This window comes from Diadema antillarum, unplaced genomic scaffold (assembly GCF_040938485.1).
Source record: "Diadema antillarum isolate AM-2024a unplaced genomic scaffold, OU_Dant_1.0 seq00000015_RagTag, whole genome shotgun sequence".
Lineage (NCBI taxonomy): Eukaryota > Metazoa > Echinodermata > Echinoidea > Diadematoida > Diadematidae > Diadema > Diadema antillarum.
In genome coordinates, this window is record NW_027271135.1 from 1,331,717 (window position 1) to 1,347,745 (window position 16,029).

General features: G+C 37.3%; 2 protein-coding genes across 2 annotated transcripts; one reads left to right on the forward strand and one right to left on the reverse strand.

Annotated features, from left to right (window-relative positions):
• Nucleotides 1-8,665: 8,665 nt before the first annotated feature.
• Nucleotides 8,666-10,454, reverse strand: LOC139725117 (small ribosomal subunit protein bS1m-like). Its single transcript, XM_071636203.1, has 2 exons — nucleotides 10,000-10,454; nucleotides 8,666-9,198 (listed from the first exon to the last, which is right to left on the reverse strand). Exons 1-2 carry the CDS (start codon nucleotides 10,452-10,454, stop codon nucleotides 9,063-9,065), a joined length of 591 nt encoding a protein of 196 aa, XP_071492304.1. The 3' UTR covers nucleotides 8,666-9,062.
• Nucleotides 10,455-10,608: 154 nt separating this feature from the next.
• On the forward strand, nucleotides 10,609-15,984 carry LOC139725086 (5'-deoxynucleotidase HDDC2-like). Its single transcript, XM_071636175.1, has 6 exons — nucleotides 10,609-10,728; nucleotides 12,436-12,560; nucleotides 13,127-13,229; nucleotides 14,768-14,836; nucleotides 15,392-15,530; nucleotides 15,887-15,984. Exons 1-6 carry the CDS (start codon nucleotides 10,672-10,674, stop codon nucleotides 15,982-15,984), a joined length of 591 nt encoding a protein of 196 aa, XP_071492276.1. The 5' UTR covers nucleotides 10,609-10,671.
• Nucleotides 15,985-16,029: the final 45 nt, after the last annotated feature.

Sequence of the window (16,029 nt, forward strand, 5' to 3'; positions counted from 1 at the left end):
GTTCGGATTAACGAACCTCTAGGTATAGGGAATTTGTGTGTTTCGTATTAACGAACCTTCGAAATAACGAACCTTCGGATTGACGAACCTTCGGAATAACGAACAGCACCCGACTGGAATCACCAACTAGGAAAACAAGACTTGTATAATAACGATGCAGTTGACATTGTGGCAGATAGGATTACAAAGAATGACACAATTAGAGGAGTTTCATTTTGTAAACATAAGGCAAAAGGAATTGAAAATATCGCAAAATGTAGATGACACCTCCATATCTTTAATAATTGTGCTCTCAAATGTATAACATTAATGTTATGAAAGAGCTGGACCAGTTTGGCAAAGTTGCTGGTCCAGTGATAAACAAAAGTGAAGCAAGTTTCACTGGCAGCTTGAGCTGCCGAAACAGCCATGGACTTTTTGTAAATACAGGCTGAAGTAATAGACTAATAACTAGTCTATAACTAATTATTTTATGCAATTATTGCATAAAATATGTTGGATGTTATACTGGTAAAGATTTTAATGATGCAGTAAAATTAAACTGAGAACAATGAGGAAACAAAGATTGAGATTCAGAGGTTGGTAGACAACACTGGAGAAGGAGGAATCCAACCCTCATGAAATTATTGTTACCAAATTACTACTAATTTCGTAAAGAGACAGTATGGTTGATAGAAATTAATAAGAACAAACAGGAAAGGATATAGTCTGATTTTATTTGAATACTAAAAATTAGAATAAAACTGATGATAGCGATATATTATATCAAACGTGTGGTTGAATCAAATAAAATAATCTGATACGCAGTTTATTCAAGCTATCACTTTAATATCAATATTGGGCAAAAGCAAAAACTCACCAATTTATAATTTTGCCAAAGAAGTAACTTTATTGCCTTCTTGTTGAAAGATATACTTAAACCGTAAGGCAAGTTGTATTGAAATATAATGCTTTAAACTGAAATGTGAATTGAGAGGACGCACTTCCAATTTAAAAAAAAAAATAAATGAATAATAATAATAGTAATAAGATTCGTGAAGGCAAAATAAAATAGATCAAAATAATTTGATTTTAAGATGTTGAATAATCTCATACCGGTTTCAAGAAAAAGTGTAACACGAATGGATTTCTCTTTTTCCCTTTTTCAATAAAAAGTTTAGGATAATTTAGTTGATATAGATAGAGATAAATCATTCGAACCATCAAGTTTGAGCAAAATAACAGTACGAATGATATTGCAAATTTATCTTTGTGGACTGTATACAAATTGCTGCATTTGAGGTATGAAACAGGAGAGGGTAAAAGGAACAAAGTATTTATCGTACATTCTATGTTATGTCTTTTCGCGCGAAACTAATATCCGGGCTCTTGAGAAATTCGCGAATGTTCCATGGACGTGAAAATGTTTGATTTTATAGCAGTCCTCGGTCCCGATCGAGGGAGCTTGCTTACAAGCAATCATTGCTTCGTAAGCGGCAAGGTGACACAAATCACTTCAATTCAATTCAATTCACTTTACTTTAATTCAATTCAGTTCAATTCAAAGGAAGTCGATAAAGCCCCCGCACGAAAAAGAATTTGTTTAGACCTTCTTAATTAACTTACAAAATGATTTCAACAGTGCTTACAGTTCCGACGAACTTTTAAGTCAGCACTTTTTCTTACAAACGTCCCAGAATATTAAATTACTTTGAAAGAAAGGAAAACAATTATTATAGAGCTCGTGCAAGATAGCTGCCAATATTTTTGATATAATCCGCTACCACCGTGCACAAATCAAAATTACTGTCATTATTGCTGAAAAAAAAAAAGAAAAAAAAAAGAGTGGGGGTTTCACCCACTCATGAAGACGGGGACCTTACCAGCCTATGTTAGCCGTATCACTTGATTTTCAAGAGCGGTGAATGTGAAAAGTAAGGAGTCCCCAAGTGAATTATTGTATTGATATAAGGGGTCGGGCTCCGGTGATGTCCGCGCTGCATCTTTTGTGCCTCCGTTTTGTGTCCCTGGACTATTTATGTTTCGCCGTTGTGGCGCTTCCAGAAATCTTTGTTCGCCAAGTGCTTCGGCAGAATACACACACGTGCTGCAAGCGCGTTGCTTGTCCACCTGTGTACATTGTTAATTCTGACCCATAGAGTGGGGGGGGGGGGGGGGGCAGTGCTGTTTCCTTGTATAGAAAGGGTGAAGGGATGGGAAATGGAGATCGGTCTGGTCGTTTGAATACACCAATATATCAAGTGCATCGTGATTACGCCGAAGGATTTTAAATGCGTAATGTGTGCATTTCAGTCCCCTCCGTCGGAGACGGCGGGGTTTTTGAGACTACTGATTAACGGTATCTCGTGTTTACCAACGATGGCGCAGTTAAATCGAACCCTGGTATAAAATATGAAAATATGTGATAATGGCAAATATATTAGTTAAGTCGTTAAATATTGACTTCGTAGACGCCAATTCGAGCAGCGACTTCTGTGAAGGGTTTCATAGCATATCTGAAGAAGCGCACGTGTTCAACTGGACGAGCGTCGGGGTGTGCAAACGCGATTGTTTTGAGGCTATAAAGTACTGATGGCGGAGAAAATCAATTTTGAAAGTTACAGAAACAGAACAAAAATATTAAAAAATCAACGAAAGTAACATTAAAGAAAAAAGGGAAAAAAGAGGTGCAGCATATTAATGAAATGAAATCATCGCCTGCTGATTTGCACATGCATGATTTACATGATTTACACATTATACCGCCGTCCATAATAGCTGCTGCTCTCTCTCTCTCTCTCTCTCTCTTTAATGCGAATTACGACATCTTGTGTATACACATACACACACAATGACATTGCATTATACATAATAATGTGTGTGTATTAAATAGGCACATAATCATATACAAATAGCTACATATATTATATACATATATCATGTCTCGACACTAACTTTTTTGTTTGGTGGCCCGATGGGGCCACCAAAATCCTAAATTTCAAATTTTTGGTGGCCCGAGAGAAAAATTTGGTGTCCCCCCCCAAAAAAAAAAACAATAAAGACATTAAAAGTCCTTTTTTTTAATGAGTCAAATATTTAAGATTTATGATAGTAAGAATTAGAAGTTGGACATATCTACTCATAAATAAACTTCAACAAACTTGCAACATTCACTCTCAGGCATTCATTTAGTCCTTTTCATCCATCCTTTGAACAAATTTAACTGCTAATTTCCGGCGCAAAATGTTACGAATTTATTGACATACTTTTCAAAAAATTTTGGTGGCCCGAGGCGGGCCACCAAATTTGCCCTTTTTTGAAATTTGGTGGCCCGACTTTCATTTTTGGTGGCCCCGGGCCACCGGGCCACCGTTAGTGTCGAGCCCTGCATATATATATATATATATATATATATATATATATATATAGTGTATACTCGGTGTTTTATCTACAAATACTGAATATGTTTGAATCTTTCTGACAAATGCACGTCTTATTTTATCTCATAAACTTTGTACCATGACATAATTATTGCGATTTACAAATGAGTAGGCGTCGTTTTGGTCTCTATAACCTCGCCCAAATGAAGTAGTGTCTGAGGGTAACCACTATTTGGGCACCCGTCCCGCTTCATCATGAGGCTATTCATCAGGCAGAAAGATACTGTAGTAAATGGCAGAACTCTGGATACGTGCCATAGAATGTAAAAACGTATTGCCGGGAAATATAAAAATCTCGAAAAATTGCATCAACGGGGAATACGTCTCGCCGGGAGATGGAAAAATGTTAAGTTTTGCCGGGAAATGTAAAAACGCTGCCGGGAAATGTAAAAATCATGTATTTCCACGGTATTACGGATACATGTAGATGATGAATATTCATGACGAAGCGGGACGGGTGCCCAAATAGTGCTTACCGTGTCTGAGCAACATGCACTGGTTGGGCAAGAAGGCCTCGAGTCTCAGTGATTACGTTTGCATATTCCTCCCCTGGCAACTAGCGGTATGCACCTAGAATCACGACATTCTTTATGAATTTTACTTTGTGTGTTTGTTTTTTTAAATGTTGAAATGCCAAATAAAATATATGAAGAGTTTGTTCGCAAAAGCCGATAAGCAAAAATTTTCTTATTATTCTCTTTATTTTTCTTGACCTTTAATCGCAAATATCTCTACTTTTCAAATATGGACTTATCGGTTTTTGCGAACAAACTCTTCATATAATAATAATAATAATAATAATAATAATAATAATAATAATAATAATAATAATAATAATAAATAATGATAATAATAATAACAAATCAATTTACTTTTACGTGTATGTTAAAAAAAATATATTATTATGCAATGTGATAGATTTGTTTGTTTTTGCAATATTAGTAGAATAATTTCTTGTTTAATACATTAAATGCAAAACAATGAATGTTTTCCCAAAACTGACGGACCACTCAATATGGTCACCTGGGGGTGTTTCATCAACGTTGATCAGCGCTGACAATTTCAGCAAAATCCTTGGTTTTGATTGGATGAGATGCTCTGGTCACTGACTGTTACTATGATGATTGTCAGCGCTGACTAACGTTGATGAAACACCCCCTCGTCTATATGCAAGATCATCCTTTGTTTGAACAGGGAGGTGGCACCTCCCTGGTTTGAACATGGCTGGATGATTCCATGCATTATTACGTCAGGCAAGATGCCTTATGTCACTAAGTCTCCCCCCCCCCCCCCCCCCCCCAAAAAAAAAAAAAAAAAAAAATAGAAAAAAAAAGAAAAAAAAAGGTGAAATTCCTCGCCAACTTAGAAAAAAAAAGACAAAAAAGAAAAGTCATTTGTACCCCAAGTATTGAGCCAGCTCCGAATTGGCTTATGGAAGTCAATCAATGTGGCATAACAGGTACTGTACTGGTAAACTCGCACGTATTGCTGAACGTAGATGGCGCAATTCATACTGAACAACTGTGCACCTCCACATCTTTACACGTTTAATTACACATCGGAAAAGCTGGGTAAACTGTCCTACCCGTCGTGTATTAGTAAACTAAAACGTTCTCTTACTACACCAGATACACGGTAACACCCTCAATAATTAAAACTTTATATTCCGTCCTCTACCCTTTCTTCTTCAGCATTCTCTCATCTGCTCTTTCTTTTTTTGTTCACTTCGTCGTTTTGCTCTCATATCTATTTATTTATTTATTTATTTATTTATTTATTTATTTATTTACTTATTTATTCATTCATTCGATAATTCATTCATTCATTTATTCATTCATCCATTTTTTATTCAATAGAACTTTGTTCATTTTTTTAGTTACTATTCTTTTTTTCGGGAGAGGCGGCATCATCTTTCCTTTCTTGTATTTCAATCCATTTTTGTTTTCTAGTCTTCTTCTTCACCAGCATTATTTCAGATCACTGTAATAAATAAATAAATAAATAAATAAATAAATAAATAAATAAATAAATAAATAAATAAATAAATAAATAAATAAATAAATAAATAAATAAATAAATAAATAAATAAATATATATATAAGTAAATAATTTAATAAGTAAATAAATGTGTTGCTTGAAGGTTTGCATGGTGAAGTAAATGAGGGAGAAAGATTTGCGGTGACACCATGTGTATGTAGTCCTTAACCGGATCGTTGTTTGGCAGAAGAGCCTAGAAAGAGGAGAATTGAAGAGGGAAGCGACATATGGCCGGGGTTGTAAGGAGGGCAAAAAGTGAAGAGTGGGGGACAGTAATGGGCTAGAAGTTGAAGTTGCACTAGTGGAGACGGTAGAGAAAGGAACAGAAAGAGTGGTAAGGAAGAATAGAGTGAGAATCAGGTAAGATGTTCGGACATCGTTAGAAGGGGAAAGATGACACAGATTGGAAGGATAGAGGAAGAGGGGCAGTTGAATGTTGGAGAATCATGGAGGTAGGAGAGAGAAGTGAAGATTCATGAATTCAATTCTCCTCTTTCTAGGCTCTTCTGCCAAACAACGACCCTGTTAAGGACTACATACATATGGTGTCACGGCAAATCTTTCTCCCTCAAGTACATAAATAAATAAATAAATTAATTAATTAATTAATAACAGCATTTTTAAAACTTGGTAGAGTAACTCTACCAAGTTTTAGAAGGTCGTCATCGAATCATCAAAAATCATAAAATGAATTACTGAACGCATTACGTAGGAAAGAATATTTTTTGAAGGACTATTTTGGCATCATCAAAATTATCACATATCTTCATTATCTACTTTCCTTTTCTGCAGATTAAATCTCAAATATGTCCGGTTAATAAAACTAAATGCAGTTCACTTTTTTTTTCTTGCAATTTCAACTGTCCATTATTATACTGTATACATGTATTTTACATCCAAAATCATATCAATATCTTTCCACTAAAAGTCTGACTCTTTAAATACGGTGTATTTGTGATCATTTCTCGAACCATATGCACTTGTATTTCCAGTAACCTTGAAAACTTCTATAGCTGGCAATACACAAAACGTACACTACACATAATGCACAAATAAATGTTAAATACACACCCACATTCACCTGCACACCCTATCCTAAACTCGCAGTTACCATCACTGCACACCAAGAATGCAGTTTCTCATTTACTTTGAGTTTGTCTCGCTACAGTTTGTCGCCTTTTCTTTATCCTTGTTTATTTTTCTTCGCCAATGCATTGCAATTTGTGCAGGGATACCATCAATAAATCAGTAGCATAGACTCTTGTGTTTAAAAGAAACCTGTAATTGATGAAAATCTTAATAGTTCTTATGTTTGTTTTTGTTTTTGTTTTTGTTTTGTTTTGTTTTGTTTTGTTTTGTTTTTTTTTTTGGGGGGGGGGGTTTGTTGTTGTCATGTTTTGTTTTTAAAAGGGAAAACTTTTGTGCATTCACATAACTCTTGCTGATTACACCTCTGCCAACACTGAAGAACAGTAAAATAAAAAGAAAAGTCAAACCAACAGAAAGAGTTTTGCATTACTTTTCAAACGTGAGTGGCAACACCCAGCTGGCATGACTTGCCACGACTACATTTATTACATGTAAGAGGATTAACATGTATGCTCATATGTAATACATGTAATAAGCAAGCCAAATAAAGGGTAGTGAACAATGGGCACTGCGTATGAGCGCAATTTGGTAATGAAATGGCTCCACAAAGATCACGGGACCAGTTTCGACCAATCACTGGCTTCAAAACTCATAAGCCGAAATCTGTGTTGGCCATTCTCTCTTTACATATGTGACCGTGCATCACAAAATGAACACAAAGTTTTTTGCATGAGGACCTCAAAAGGGTGAAACAGGTCAACCAAGTCAATCTTGAGTTTTTCATATTTTCTGAAAGAGCTATTCCTCGTCTAAGTTATTCATAACTTTGAGGTCATAAAAAGAACAGGAAAGTGTGTTTTCAATAGTTTTTCTACAACCCATTTTTTTTTTGTAGAGTAGTGCAATTAGGTCGTCTTCTGAAGTCCCTTTTCTTTGCTTTAAAATTCTTTACACACCCTTCAGTTTCAACTCTAATAACTTTTGAATAGAGCTACCACTTTACAAGTTGTCATTTATTATGGACAGAATGTGCTAATTGAGCATGCTCAATTTCAGCTTAAAGTGATAATCCCTTCATTGTTGTTGCTACAGTGGTTTACATCCTGATTTTTGTTCCATTCATTGCACAGCCAGCACGGTTTCTATTAAGCGCTTGAATAGACCCTTTACTTCAGAGCCTCTTTTCTCAGTTCACACCTTTCCAGAGTGTGTGCTTTTTCCCCAATATTTAGAGGGTTAAGAGAGTCCATTCGAATTGAGTTATACATCATTTTAAAGCTTAGAATCTGCTTTCAATAACTGCTTTTAACTAAAAATCCATGTCTGGCTACTTTTTGTTGGTTTTGTGATGCAGGGTCACATACAGCACTGGGTTAAAGGATTTTTATGGGATTTTTTTTGTTGTTGTTAGTTTGGGGCTTGTTTGCTTTTTTTTTTATAATAAAAAGCTTTGACAATAAGAGACAGCAGCCACAAACAGCCATCAAGAACATAATCGGGTCTCTGTCATTGCAGTTGCATACCAGTACACCATAAAGTACCATTCTAATTCATAAAATGAAGGGTAAGTACAATGTACCCATTCCAATCAGGTATCATTTGTTATAATCATGTGAGCTCTAATACAAGGTTATTGCTTAACTCCTAAAGTGCCATGGTGTAAACCCCCTGTGTGTCACATTATTTTGAGACTGCAACATGGTAATGCTTTGGGGAAACATGTTTTTCAAATCTATGGAACTTTACTAGATTTCTGTTATCCTGGGCATGTAATGAGCAAAGTTGCAGAAAAAAGAGGCAGGACTTTTCACACAAAACAGTAACAGAAACATAGAATTTACTTGTTAATCCAGTAGGGAACACCACTTGATAGTCAATCACAACATTATTAAAAATGCAAGCTACATGAGACAAGAATGGAATCGTGACAACCGCTTTCATTTTACTGTGGCATTCGGCGATTTACTGTATCAATCGGTTTGGGAGGGTTTGTTGCGTTTGAGCAGAATATGCAAACTTGGCACACCATCTACTGAGTCAGGCGTGCGAACATGGCATGTAAAGAGTTAAATGATGAAGATCTAGATAATATTACACTTGTATGTCAACAAGTTGTGAAGGGTAGTTGCTATACCTACTTATAGACAAAGACAACCTTTTAACGGAGAATTCCAAGGATTTGCTAGTCTTTTAGAACTATGCTGGGGCTCAAGTAGGTATTTGCATACAAATATTTTGATATACAGTGTACATGGCAATACTGAGTGGTTGTTGTGTTGTTTTACTTGGAGAGAAAGGACACCTGCACTTCCAGCCTGAAACTCTCCCTGGTCCAGGTCTAACATCATTTCACCGCATGATAGCTCAGTCTCAGTCTTGTCCGGTATCATGCAATCACAGTACAAGATTCTCTTGTTCCCCTTCTTTCATTTCTACTTGGTTAGCCCCAAGAACCGAGCGTCCACCTCTAGATGGGTCAAGTCCCATGTTGCACCAATGAAGCAGTCATTTCTCGGATCATTTCTGCTTGGCCAGCCCAAGGAGCTCTGCGTCCGCCTCCAGAAGGGTCAGGTCCCGCGTTGCACCCACGAAGTGATCAGTCAGTTCCAGGTCCTTTAAGCGAAGGCGAACCTTGGCCCCACGGTGGTACTTCCTGTAAATACATCAGAAAAGATCTTTATAGTGACTTGCACCTTTCCATATTTATACAGGGGAACATCTGTTTGTGTGTATACGATGTAGTTTTGGTCAAGACCTAACTTTAGGTTTATAATATATATATATATTTTTTTATGAGATGAGAAATCTCTCAAGAAATATGAAAGAGCATGTTCGAAGAGGGATTCAGCATTCATTTGAAGAAAATTGTTTTCAAAATAGCAGAGATATCCATTTTAACAGAACATTCAAACAGACTAATAAATAATAAAAGGAGGGACCTTATTTTTTACTATTAAATCTAGGATCATGTTTGTTTGTTTGTTTTTTTTAATGTCTCAGCAATTCCAAAACCGATTCTCATCTAATAAACTTTGAATTCCTCTTAACTTGGCATGCTCTGTACTACAATTTGTATGTCATAATTGGTTTCTTGGTATCTCGCAAAAAATTAAGCCCAATTGTCATCTCACCGATACTGTCTACAATCCCTTTAATATACTGGTGTGTGCCACAAACGATGCCCACTGCACTAGACTTTACACCTTTCACAGAACCTGTCCACAATACAAAACTGTACATCTGAGATCTATGCATGGCCTACTGTGTATACTGCTGTAGGACCTATACAGTATTTAACAAATATCTGGGTCCCTCCCTTAATCTGTGACGTGTTGCCCAAAATCAACACGATGCACACTGTAGAGGAGTGTACAAGTACTGTAGCAATGTGCCCTACGTACAAGACAGACCACATCGTAAATACATACACAATTTTATTTCATAATCCACTCACTCAGCATTTTCCTGGGGTCTTGTGCACACACAGTGGAATTTTCCTCCAAAGTCTATATACAAATCATCCTCGACAATGTGAAAAATTTCCCCCAGGACGATCTGATTCTGTATTGCACCGATGTGTACGTGAGAAGAGTTGCGGAACAACTCCGCGAACGGAATCTCGTCTTCCACCGGATCGCTGTCCGGCTTGTCTGCCGAATCTTTCCCGGTGTCAACTTGCGCGTGCCGGGCGAAGGCTTTGGCGAATCCACTCAGCCGCGGTCCTGTCACCGACGAAGATTCCGGAGTTTCATCTGAAGGTGAACTTACAACTGCCTCATTATCGTTGTCTTGAGTTTTCGTATCATCACTCAGCTGACATTTTGGTGAAAGCAAAGCCACGGAAGACCGACAAAACAACAATCTCCTACAGACTTGACGAGACACCATAGGCACGATGGAGACGGCCATCTTTCTTCACCATTATGTACGTGAGTACAGTTCACACACACCGACGCAACGGCCCACCCACGTGCGATACATCCATCGCGACGACCGTCGTGTGTGTGTACAATGTACATTGTAGTGTTAGTTGTGTTGTAACCTACGGATTGATATTACGTCGTACGGGATAAACAGCATGAGACCACTGGATTGAAAATCCGCAATCGTGTTTCAAGTCATCAACATGGCTCACAGGGTAGCAGAAACGCTGAAGTTTCTTCAGAATGTCGATGAATTAAAGGTTAGAGTCGATCAGTTATGTTAGAAAGTCATGATATCCGGACTATGCAGGTGCTGGTGCTCGTCGTTATTTAAAGTTCACAGTCCCACACCTTCATTTTCATGTGAGGTACACTGAATTAGTTTCAAGCTGTAGTGTAGAAAAAGCTTGGCTCGACCAGACGCCGTGCACTAGCACAGCCTGTCGCGTATGTCGCGACTAACACTTGTGTACAGCGACAGGGCTGTGTATAGTTATAGAAAGCTAGTCTAAGTTTACTAACAGAATACGTAAATTTACACGCTAATATTGTCCACGCCTTGGGCTACTTGGCCTATTCATGCTAATTGATTGTACGGCTACACTAATCAGTCACCTTTTTTGTATGCTGACACAAAATTGAACTTATCGTAACATACCGCAGATCTATAGAGGTCTACAGTCTACTTACAGAACTGCGACTGGCAGCCACTTACTTGCTCTGTATCTGTAGATGATACCGATTTACAGTGGTTTAACGTTAGACATATTACTTTATATGCTTGGGACCAGTTGGGTTAGAACGGTTGTGATGGTTCGTCTATAATTATACTATTAACATCTGATTAATAGACCTTAATTTGATGTGATGATTAGGATTAAGGGTTAGAGTTATGTGTGTAGTCGTAGACAGAATTTGTGCTTGGCTCAGCGTGCAGATATTTCAAAGGAACAATTGTCCGAGGAGAAAATGTCGTGGAACCATCGGCCATCTTTATTCATGATCTTTGGGCAAGGAATAACAGGAACACTGTTCAATAGGAACAATAGGAACACACAAATGCGGCATTCGACATTGGTCAACATCCCTTAAAAGAACAAATGCAATGGGTCATGCAAAAATATCATTCTACTCCGATGTCCAAAGAAACAATTATTTTGATTGTAAATCAATAAAATGGATGTATAATTGAATTGCTAGATATAAAGAAGAAGAAGAAAAAATCATAAAACAAAAACAAAACAAAAAAAGAAATGGCTTGGAAGACTTGCTGAACTTGTTTCTATCGGGGGGGGGGGGGGGGGGTATGTTGCACCACACAAAGGAAGTGTCACCACTGTGGGTGCGTCCCCCCCCCCCCCCCCACTTTTTTTTTTTTTTTTTTACCCTGGAGGTGCATAAGTGGCACTAGAAAGAAATAGAGACCTTGAAGTGTGAGCGCAGTAAGGTTATTATTATTATTATTATTTTTTTTTTTTTTTTGCTTGTCAGCTGAAGAAACCTGGAAGTGGAATGGAAGGAGAAAGATGAGCTGAGGACCTCTTTTTTTTTTCCTTGTGATCTTGTATTGGGAATATGGGAATATGGCAAGGGATGCCATAAACTAAGATAGAAAATATATATTGTCCTGGGCTGGCAGGCAGGCATGCAATGGTGATTTCTAACAGGGACAATGTGAAGATCAAGGACTGAAGAACCAATGTTAGCTAAAATGTAATAGAATTTGTTTGTTTTCACCCCCCCCCCCCCCCAATCCTGCACCATAAATGTAGGCCCATCTGTTGACGCATTTAGTATATACATTGTAATTTGTACTGGGGTATTTGTTACAGAAGTAAAGAAATTCTGAAGCAGTTGTTTGATACAAGTGTATTCATGATTGATTACTGCAGTGATTGTTTGGTTTAATATGGGCATATTCACAGTGTAGAATTTGTTTTGTTTGTTTATTTGTTTCCGTAATTCAGAATCAGCCTCGTCGAGGGTGGCTACTGAGAGGACTGTCCAATGTGGAGAGTGTCTCAGATCACATGTACCAGATGGCTGTCATGGCGATGCTTGTCTCTGACAAGATGAATCTTGACAGAAACAGGTGAAACGACAATAACAACAGCAGCAAGAAATGTGTGCAAATTTACCCCTCACTGTGTAATAAGACATTAAATTGTCAAGTCTCAGAAAGCTCTGTTTCTGTGGTTTAGCGAGCAGTAAATCATGCATGCTAGAAATGCATGATCTGTATTTATAAGGTACACAGGGCCTACAAAGATTCTCTCCCATTATCATGTTACCGCTCTTTTGTTTCAACTAAACATTTGATATTGTTTGTTTCCATATTGCTGAATTTGTTGAAGCCTAGTAAATACTAACTTCATACCTGATCCTTAAATTGGCAACACATTTGAAAAGACTGAAGTTCAAGCTCCTCACAAATTGGCGAATCCTTGAAAGTTTCTAAATGGTTATGTGCAGGATATAAAGAATTTAATCAGTTCCATTAAATTGTGACAGAATATTATGATATGCATTGAAATTCAAGAGTTGCCAATTTAATAAGAACACAATGATAAAATTTACTGCAAAACATCCCAGAAAGTGATGATTTATTAAAAGTTGACAGATGTTTTTGTTTTTTGTTTTTGTTTTTCCTTTGGTCAGGTGCATCCAAATTGCCTTGGTCCATGACATGGCAGAATGCATTGTGGGAGATATCACACCAGCAGATGGTATCAGCAAGGAAGATAAACACAGAAGGGAAAAGGTGAGGGCTTTTTTTTTTTCATGCATACAGCTGTACTCTGTTTGTAAGGCTTGGCATTGAGATAATTGGGTGTGTTCTTCAAGTACCGGTACAGTCAACCACACCCAAGTCAAATCCAATGGGACTGCTACCAGAGATTATTATAGGCAAGAATGTTCTGCAACTTGCACGATAGAATTAACACGTTTATATACTGAGGTCAGCCTGGGTGAGGTTGACTGTGCTGTTTTACCACACTGGCAAAACTATAAATGCTGGAATTCTAAAGAGAACTTTAGATTTGTGTCTGAAGGTGTCACTCTCACTCCAGTGTTGCTTGGTAACCATGAGTTGAGGTCATTTTACCTGTCTCTACACCACCCCTCCCCAAATTGTGACCGTGCACCTCAAAACGAACATAAAGTCGCACACACTGATTTTGCGTGTGGACTGAACATAAGTGAAATGGGTCAACCTAGCCGAACTTGAATTTTTCATATTTTCTGAAAGAGCGGGTCTTCTTTTACATTATGCTAAAATTTGGTATCATAAAACGGGCAGGAAAGTGTGTTTTTTTAGCAGTTTATCTCGAACAGTTTTGGTAGAATAGTGTGATTAGGTGTGTCTTTAGAATCCCTTTTTCATTCCTGAAAAACCTTGTCCACACTCTTCACTTTCAACTCTAATAACTTTTGAAAGGATAGTGCTACTGCTTTGAAAGTTGGCATTAATTATGGACAGAATGTGTTAATGAGGCATGCTTAATTTCAGTTTAATCTGATAATCTCTTCATTGTTGTTACTCTGGTGGTTTACTTCCTGTTTTTTGTCCCATTCATCGCACAGCCAGCATGGTTTGGTAAAGATTAAGCGCTTGAATAGACACTGTACTTCAGAGCCTCTTTTCTCAGTTTACACTTTTCCTGAGTTTGTGCTTTCTTTCCAATATTTAGATAGGTTAAGAGATTCCATTTGATTTGAGTTATACATCATTTTAAAGCTGAAAGTCTGCTCTTTCAGAATATGGTCTTAACTGAAAAGTCATTTCTGGCGACTTTTTGTTAGTTTTGAGGTGCAGGGTCACAATTGTAGAATTTGTATCCTGTTCAGTGTTGGAAAGATGAAAGGCAGGGAACCTTTTTTTTTTTCTTTCCAAATAGATGAATGTAAGAGGCTCGGATGTTGTTTTGGTGTCGTTTTTTTTTTTTTTTCCCCACCCCAGCAAGCATCATAGTCTGTTGTATGAACCCCCTATGAATTCAAACCCCAACTACAGAAGCATTGGGCAGTAAGGAAATCTCTTTTGTGGTTGTTGTAGTTGTAATATATTATGTCCCCTCCTCAAGTATTATATAAATTTTATGATATATATATCATGTATTCCTGTTCTGAAATTAGCATTTATAAGCACGGACATTGTACTGTTTGTTCTTATTTTGTTTTTGTTTTTCTTTCAATTTTGTATTTGTGCTGTTCTTCACATAGAGATGTTCATATGACAGGTTTGATAAGCAAAACATTGCTCTTGTCTTTATGATGATTGTGTGTTTTTCTTCTAAGGAGGTAATGGAAAAACTTGCCAGGCTAGCCGGCCCAGATGTGGGACAAGATTTCTATGAGCTGTGGAAGGTAATGGCATCTAAGCTGCCAGGTGTCTATGACATTAGATTACAGTGTGCATGGCTTTGTTCAAATGCTATTTTAAGTCTCAAATCCTAGCATTTAATAGCTGACTGATGATTATTTTGAAGGCATTCACCCAGGAATAACATTATATTTACACTTTTAGAGCAGGAGAGGTGTTGACAATCACATCATCAGCTCACTCATTTGCTTACACATATCCAGTGTTCAAGATAATTTGATAGCCTCCATACTTTTAATATGTGTGTGTGCATTTTTCTTCATTTCTGTTATTTCTTGGTTTTGCGTTGTTATTGTTGCTGTTGTTGTTATTGTTTTGTGTGGCTGCATGTATACCTTCCTTTTTGGTCAATTTTTCTGGCATGTACTGCCAAATAGTGTCTGTGCCATAAATGTGCTATGTTATTATAGTTCATTTGTTTGCATTCGAAAATCATGTACTAGAGTTCAAGATAGCTGGAATTGTAGCTGTGTGTGAGTTGCACCCTTCTGCTTCTCAAATCGACAATTTATGTTCTGTGTAAAACCCTCTGTTCAAAGGAATATGAGGAGCAGTCGACTTCAGAGGCTCGATTCGTCAAGGACTTGGATCGCTTTGAGATGATCCTTCAAGCATTCCAGTATGAGAAAAGGGAGGGGAAACCAGGACTTCTACAGGAATTCTTTGATTCAACACAAGGTAAAATTCCCTCAGTTGGTCTACCTTGCTAAACACCTACTTATGATTAATAGGGGAAAGAAAGAACATTACTGATGAGTATATAGCATGAAAGTTAATAACAGAAATAGTCGTTGAGACTTGATGGGCTCATTGAAAATGTTTCCAGATAATGAAAACAAAATTAGGTCCATGAATACACATCTGTTGGCTACAGTAAAGCAATATTTGAAGGGTGAAGGTGGTTGTAAATTGCCTGAGATTTCTCGAGTAACATATGAGTATCTAAGAAACTCTCTTTAAACTTTGCAAAAATAGTTGATTTAGTGTGCTTTTTCTGCCTTGTTTTATTAGTGGTCTTTGTTTTCTATTTACAGGCAAGTTCCAACATCCCACCGTAATTGAATGGGTGAGAGAACTGTACAAAGAGAGGGATACAGCCAAGAATTCATCCAGTGAACAGACCTCAAGTTGACAGATAGCCTACAAGTATCTGTCACAATAATGAACACTTATAATA

Excerpts from the sequence above, each read along its gene's own strand:
- LOC139725117 (XM_071636203.1), bottom strand. The coding sequence starts at position 10,454 with ATGGCCGTCTCCATCGTGCCTATGGTGTCTCGTCAAGTCTGTAGGAGA. Across the intron at positions 9,199-9,999 it reads AGACCCCAGGAAAATGCTGA|GAAGTACCACCGTGGGGCCA; the intron begins GTGAGTGGATTA and ends ATGTATTTACAG.
- LOC139725086 (XM_071636175.1), top strand. The coding sequence starts at position 10,672 with ATGGCTCACAGGGTAGCAGAAACGCTGAAGTTTCTTCAGAATGTCGAT. Across the intron at positions 10,729-12,435 it reads AGAATGTCGATGAATTAAAG|AATCAGCCTCGTCGAGGGTG; the intron begins GTTAGAGTCGAT and ends TCCGTAATTCAG. Across the intron at positions 12,561-13,126 it reads ATGAATCTTGACAGAAACAG|GTGCATCCAAATTGCCTTGG; the intron begins GTGAAACGACAA and ends TCCTTTGGTCAG.